The sequence below is a fragment of the Zosterops lateralis genome (genome assembly GCF_965231275.1).
Source record: "Zosterops lateralis genome assembly, chromosome: 5".
NCBI classification, from domain to species: Eukaryota; Metazoa; Chordata; class Aves; order Passeriformes; family Zosteropidae; genus Zosterops; species Zosterops lateralis.
The window spans coordinates 23,074,461-23,082,014 of NC_139766.1; the positions used below are offsets into that span (position 1 = coordinate 23,074,461).

At 35.6% G+C, this 7,554-nt stretch overlaps 1 protein-coding gene across 3 annotated transcripts in view; it reads left to right on the forward strand.

Moving 5' to 3' along the window:
* FAM114A1 (family with sequence similarity 114 member A1) overlaps window positions 1–3,964 on the forward strand; it is a 28,435-nt gene extending 24,471 nt beyond the window's left edge. For 2 of the 3 annotated variants that reach the window (XM_083861643.1, XM_083861644.1), the window contains exons 12-14: window positions 373–445; window positions 2,395–2,448; window positions 3,834–3,964. In XM_083861643.1, the coding sequence (XP_083717769.1) occupies window positions 373–445; window positions 2,395–2,448; window positions 3,834–3,962 (256 nt within the window). In that variant the 3' untranslated portion in view covers window positions 3,963–3,964. The remainder of the gene's footprint in view (window positions 1–372; window positions 446–2,394; window positions 2,449–3,833) is intronic. The other variant, XM_083861645.1, reaches the window with a different exon arrangement.
* The last annotated feature ends 3,590 nt before the right edge of the window (window positions 3,965–7,554 follow it).

Genomic DNA, 7,554 nt, shown 5'->3' on the forward strand with positions numbered 1-7,554 from the left:
TTCTCATTCAAATTTGTTTTATTTCCAGCAGTATCCCCAGAAGTTGTGTTGCTGCAGTCGTCGGAAAAACCATAGTTAAACTAGAACTTTAGAATTTAAACAAGTGAAACACTGCACTGTCAAAAAAGGCTGGTGTGGGCAACAACCGATCATTTTGCTGCTGTAGTGCTGTAGTCAGCAGTGGATTTTTCAGTGAAGGAATATAAAAACTTCATCATTAACAGTTTATGCCTAAATATTTTAAAAATATTTAGAAGCAAAATTGCTTTAAGAACATATTTGTTTCCAAGATAAAGTTTATTGTAGAGTTTTTATGTATTCATAGGTCAAGGATGTATTTTTATATTTGTCTCTCTTGTTTTTTTAAACCAGTTTAACAAGTGCCATGTGCAATGAAGTTTCATCTTTATCAAAGAAGTTTTCTGATTCTGTAACAGCAGCTGGGGTAAGATGTCAGCATTTTCTGTAGCATTTGGGCTTTTTTTGACATAGTTCACCTCTTGAAATAGAAATTCTTACATGAGTCCAGAGGCTTTCTGTCAGCAAAGAGGCCATTTCTTTCCTCAGATCAAGAACATGGAGCATTTTTACAGCAGGGAAAGTTTATAAGCCTTGATAGATGGATGACACTGTGTCCCCTGCCTTGTAAAATCTTTCTTTCTAGAAACCATTTCCTGTTTTTCCTGATCACCGCTCAACACTTCTTCTCTTCTCACATTGAAGGGCCCCATATTTGAAGTTACACAGAATGATGATAATTTCTTCTCTGACTCAGCCTATCCCTTCTGAACACATTTGTAAAAGTCATTAACCGATTGTACTTGCAGACCTTAAGATGATTTCACGAGTTGTCTTCTTAGCCTTTACTAGATCCCCTGGCTTAGCACTGCAGTGTTTTCAAAAGGTTTAAGAGATCAGAAAGTCTGCTTGGCCCATTTAAAAAAAAATCCCTCTGTCTTCTATCACAAGATATTCTGCTTAAGAACATCCATTTATCTGTGAACATCTTTGATAAAAATAGCATCCTGCCTTTCAAGATGCTTCAAGGATGACTGACATCTGAGCATTATTGCAGGATTTGGAGGTAAAAATTGTGCTGTTGCTGAAATCATTCTGTAAACATCAGAGAAGAACAAATTCTGTTTCACTTGGTTGTTCCATGAAAACATGAATGTAATTCAAAGGAAATTTTTCCAGTTTCCCATTAGCTCTTCCAGCACATCTCTGAGCATATTTTGTCATAGTTGTTTGTAAAGAACATGATTTATTTCTTTGCTTTTATTATGAATAATTTACATAACTTCCAATTACTGTAAGGAAAAAATGCTTATTTTGCATTTTGGGATTGTGTTTAGCGTATATCTGTTGGACACTTGAAATAAATACACCTACAAGAATCTAAAAATTAATTGCACACAAAATATTAAACTGGCCCACTAAATAGTGCATTTTGTAATGGATTTTCTGGTAACTGGGAGTAAAAATGTACTTCGTTTTTCTAACCATCTCTCCTTGGTTCTGCCATATTTCTCCAAAGTAAAATTAAGAAGTTTCATGTTTCTGTAAACCTGTAATACGAGAGCTGCAAGGTTGCAAGTGGAAATCCTTCAGTTAATCAGTATTGTATTCAGTGTTGAAAGAGAACAACTCTTGCTGGAGGTTGCTGTTGTTCTAAAAAACCACAATGCAAAGTGAAAATAGAAAAGATAAGAACTTTTGCCATTTTAAAAAGCAGACAAGCGAATGAATCTTGATTTTCTAGCCTCTCGTAGTGGCACTAATCTTTGTAGCCATCTTTCTTCTTATCTGGTGGTTGAGCAAAATGTCATGCAGGCTGAGCTGTTTCACCAGCCAGCCTGCCCTGCCCAGCACATGTGCTGCCTCCAGTTCAGAAATCTGAATTTCACCTGGTTTTCCTTCTGTAGGGGAGCTACTTTGGACCTTTCATTTAGTCCTAACCACAGATATTCTCAGAACTTCATTTTCTTCTGACATGTCTTTTTCCTTTTTGTGTCCTTGAAAATGAGCAAGGGGTTAAAAAATTTGTGGGATATGAAAAGGTCACTGAAATACAGCTGGACAAACAGTGTACATAAACCTCAAACCTGTAGGAAAGCAGGCAATTTAAAACTCTGTGGTACATGAATTAATGAAGAAATAAAACCCTGGACCTCTCTTAGGTCATTGTACCCTGTGATAGAAATGTATAGGATGTACCGAGGTGTGTTTAAAATGAAGACACAGTTAATACCAATACTGAGATAAACAGTTTGAATAAGAATCAAGTTGAAAGAAGACCTTTATAGAATTTCTAAAACTACATCTCAGATATCAGTATATTTCTGTTAAATGTATTTCTTTATCTGGATTTCCATTCTGTTTTCTGGTTTACAGAGCAATATGAAGGCAGAGGTTCTTAACCCCATGATCAACAGTGTGCTATTAGAGGTAAGCTCCACCTCTTCACATCAGAAAATGGTCTAATAAAATTATTTGAAACGAGACAGGCACATTTATTTCTAAAGGAAAAACTATTTTAAAAGTAATAACAATATCATTCTGGCTGTTGTGTGCCAGCACATAAGTGTCCCAATTTTGTGTTCAGCCTCTCCCACAAACACTGTAGTAGTGAAGTTGCATTTACTGGGGATTCTTAAGAGGTGTATGACTGAAGTGAGGCTGGCCAGCTCTGAAACTCTGCTGCTGTATTGGTCAGAGCACAGCAACAAGCAGCAGTTTCAGACTATTCTTTCCTTTAAAATTTGGATTGTAGGTATGCTACAGTGTTTCCCATCTGCAGGCATTGAGATTTCTAGGAAGATTGACAGTCTAGCAACAGCCTTGGTGAGCACATGGATAACCATGTGTCAGACCATCAAAATGTTCATGAGTGATTTCTTTCATTTGACACCATGATCTGTTTTTCTTCAGAAAAGCACAATGAGTAAAACATACCTCAGATTTATCAAGAAGAGGTTGAGATGAAGCAATATCCTCATGAAGTTCTAAAACTCACAGGATCTGCAGCCACAGTATTTAACTGTTAGATCACACTTACCTTAAAATATAAATAAACAAATAGTAGTGACCATAAATTGTCATTCTGTATTTAATAGCTAAAGTCTCTTAAAAATAAGAAGATTGCTTTACAAGAAGCAATTTTGCACTGAATTATCAACACCTTTAAGGAAAATGATGGAAGGTTGAATAGAGCTGTAGTGAAGACTACCGTGCAGTTCCTTTTGTTATAGGGTAAATTTCCTGTTGCTGCTGACTTACCTTCCTGAGCTCCAGGAACTGCAAAATCTAGGAATATTTAGAATTGTGGAACACAATGTTTTGTACTTCATAAATCCCATGGTTGTATACAAATGTGTATTAATACAGCCTAGGATCATGGAGAATTACAAGCTGCTATACTGTTCAGTATTAGAAATTACAAAAATAGTACTACATGTTAAAACAATTATAATTTGAACTGTTAATTTCAGTGACACTTCTTCCACCTACAGCAAGTTCAAAATTAGTTCAGTTGATGGAGAGACTAGCTGGTTTGTGTTTAAAAAGTCAACTGCTTCTGAGCACTGTGGCATTTTACTCTACTCATATTACCAGCAAAACTGTCCAAGAGTTCAAACTTAGAGGCAGTCAGATTTTTCTACATTTATTCAGACTATGCTATCTACAGATTCTAAAATTTTGTGTGAAGACGTGTGCTAATATAGAATTATGCAGATGTAAAAATAAACAAAACAAGGAAAAAAAAGTATGGTGTAATTCCTGAAGTACTTGACAGCTGTACTGATGAACCACATGTTTTCTCTCCCCATTAGGGCTGCAACAGTACTGCTTATATTCAGGATGCTTTCCAGTTACTGCTTCCAGTTCTGCAAATTTCCCATATCCAGACCAGTTGTTCGAAATCCCAGGAGTTGACAACAACCACAGACCCAAAGTCTTGAGCTGTGCCAGAGAAGAGCTGGTGCAAGAGATGTCTGGCCACTCAACTTCTTTGAAGACACTAAATGCAGTTTTGCACACACAGTACTGAACAATATTTTAAAACTCTTTCAGACTTTCAGACTTCAGAAGTAGTCAGTAAAGTGAGTCATTTATTTTCCAGTACAGTTCATGCTTTGCATTAATTTAAACAGAAGTTTATTGATATTAACATTGACTTAAATATAGATTCTAAATGTTGACCCTTTCAGTCGTAAACAACGCATGAAACAAATTGGAATGTAAAGTTTCTTAAAATATTTCACTTCAAATCACCATTTATATTGTTTGTATTATAAGTGCAGTTTAAAAAGTATATTTCAGAAACTGGTTTCAGTATTTAATTTTTGCCAACATGAACAAATTATCATAGTGTTGAGCTTGTTAAATATTATTTCCAGTAGCAAATAATAACATCATATTAATATGTACCACTAACATAACACTTTGTATTGAAGAAGTTGCACAGCAATAGGTATTAACTTTACTAAATGAAAATTATGGAAGTTATGCATAAAGAATTATACTGAAAAGAAATTTTCTGAGCCAGTTAAGGTTACGGGTATAGCTCTGTATTTGCTGACCCATAAGTTTATATTAGTTTTGGTCTAATTCTTCATTTCAGTGGTTGAACAACACAGGAGACAAAAGAAATCTTTTTAATATGCAAGGGATAGAAAATTTCCCTTTTGTTTGGCAATCAAAACACCTGCTTAATAACCTTGTCTCAGATGTGTTACCTTGGGCTTTACTGATACCTACAGTTCAGAAATAGAAGTCGTGGTAAGAAGTTACAGAAGAATTGCTTTGGGTGTGGAAGTCATCTCTCAGAGCAATCACCTTCTTTTCTGAGGCAATAGTAAGGGCATAAACAAGCAATAGGAATGACATTTCGTAACAACACTAGCAACCATGCTAATTTGTCCCTATCTTTAGTTTAAAATCCTGACCTTTGGACCTAAGAATTTGTGTAGACTAATTTACCTCTTAGACAGGAAGAACCTTCCAGTATTTTACATAGGCTGTTCTCTTGGATTTTTGTCATTTATTATGTTTCTTTCCATTATTTTGTACTTTTTTCTCTTGGTATACTCATGAAGTGTATTGAAATGCTAATTTTTACAGTTAATATTTTAATGCATTTAAGCATAGTTCATACATCATAAAAAATGAAGTAGAGCATGAGGCAGTTTCTGTGTGTCATAGAAAAGAGGAACCATGTACCTGCTTTGCATATGGTACATTTTGAGTCTAAATAAGAGGACAGAAAGGTCTTTTTGTGTTTTACACTACTGTGTAAACACTGTCCCTGTTCTACTGTCACACTCATGGTGACTTTTCCATTTTTTGTTATTTAGAGATGAAATTTTCCTTATCTCTGAAATAAGGTTTATTACGCAAAATCTATTTTCTGGCACCCTTAATTTAACAGACGTGAGATATCTTTTTGGGCAAGTAGAAGATGTACAGTCTTCAAATTCATTTGTACAGACTGAATATAATATCAGTAGCCTTGGGGGAGAATGTTTGAAATCATTGAGGGCATTCTTAAGAGAAAGATTGCTTGACTGAGATACTCCTTACTAGAGGTTTCACTGTCTTGCTTGAATTATGCATTTATGAATAAAGTACCTCTACCCTGAAGTAAAAGAAGCTATTAAAAGTAACATGGAGACTTAAAGTATTTACATCCATACAGTGTAGGAAGGGAAACAGGGCAGGATATAAGCATAGGGATACTCCCATCTGATCTTAGAATCAATCATCTTGTCCTAGAAAAACTGAATATTGTATCTTTAAATCAATTTTAGGTAAATAATATTTCAGTGGAAAAGTACTGTACGGACATAGCCAGAATATTTTGTTTACACTGATTTGTATTATTCCACCAGTCAAATAAATCATTTGAGATACTGAACTGAGACAGTTCACTGAAAGAGAGTGCTTTGAAGAATAATGTGATGGGAATGTATTCTCACTGAAGTAATTTACTTCCTGATTATTTGATTTACCTTTGGAATGATGAGTGTGATTTTACTGGGCGATTGAAAAAAACAGGTATTGCCTTAAACTTCTAATGAAGAGTGTTCTTTCATCACCACCCTTTTCCAGGTTAGTACACTGAGTATGCCTTGGCACTTGGCACACTACTAGGTTTTAAGTACTTGTGAAAATTACTTGTTTTCTTGAGCAGATGTGTTTTCTGTGGCAGTCCATTCACTTTCGAGCACACCCACCCTGTTATGCAGTGACAAAGGAGGCAGGCTTGTGCACTAAGTTCAAAATTTTTCAGGGTGAAACTTAAAATAATATCTGCATACCTACAGCCCTGCAGATGATCCACAGTTACAGGTCGTCTCTGAAGAATGAACTGGAATTAGACTGTTAAAGAAGTAATTTACTGTGTATTAAGGATGTTGACTTCTTTTTTTCTTGGGTTTGGGTTTTGGGGTTTTTTTGGTAAACAAACCAAAGGAAGCTGTAAGTTGTGTACTGCTTTTTAGGGTATAGTCTATTCATGTGTAAACTTCTCTTCCCCATGAGTTCCTCCTACACTTCAGTTTCCATTGCTAGAGACAGCTGAACAAAAGAACTGTCTCTTTCACTTTTTATCATGCTGCTTAAATCGCCCACTGAAGCCGTTAATGTCTTCCTCCAAAATGTGCCTTGGTCATATCATACAAAATCACAGTTATTACCAGTTGGAATGCTTTTTAATGATATGTGTCACCAGTAATGTCCACTGTCACTCACCAGTCAGGATTCTTAACAATTTCAAAGAGTCTGAAACACCACAGTATATTGAATGACAGAGTTTTCCCCCTTTTTTCTGATTCAGAGAAGTGTTTTTGTCATACTAGCATTCACCCAGCTCATAGGATTATCTTTGAGACATTCCAGTTCTATTTCAGATGACAGCCCTGTCCTTTCTGTTAGTCTCAGAAGAATGTAGAGCATGGAAAAGGACTTTCCTGAGTTCTTTTGAAAACCATCTCAGAGCAAGACGTGACGCCATCAGCCAACCTGACCTACTTTGAAGTTCTTACAGTTGGACTGGAAAGCCCTCTGGACTTCAAACACTTTTTTCTGTCTCAGGTCAGCCTTTGTTGCTGAAGCTGCTTTTATTGTGCAACTTGTACATTTTCCATGCTGTTTCCTACTTCAGCATTCATATTGATGACGGTGTGCAGTTTTAGAATTAAAAATTGAAAATAAAATGTCAAAAATTCACCTGTATTAGAAAGATGGGAGATAGAAATTATTTTCCAAAGAAAAAAAAAAAAGTGTGCTCTCTGGAAATAACAATTTTCAAGGTTGGATTCTAAAATCTCTAATTCTCTAAAAGCCTCTGTAAAAATATTTTTTCAGCATTTCTCAGAGCAAACAAGAGATGATATCTGATTCGATCAGCAAATCAGGAATAATGCACTTCTGAAGTAAAATGAAAATCTGCATGAACCTAAAGGTCACCTGAGGTGGAACATTAAAAAGAGGAAGAGCTCAAAGGAAAGAAGACAGTTGATTTATCACTGTGGATCTGCAGTGCTCATTCTC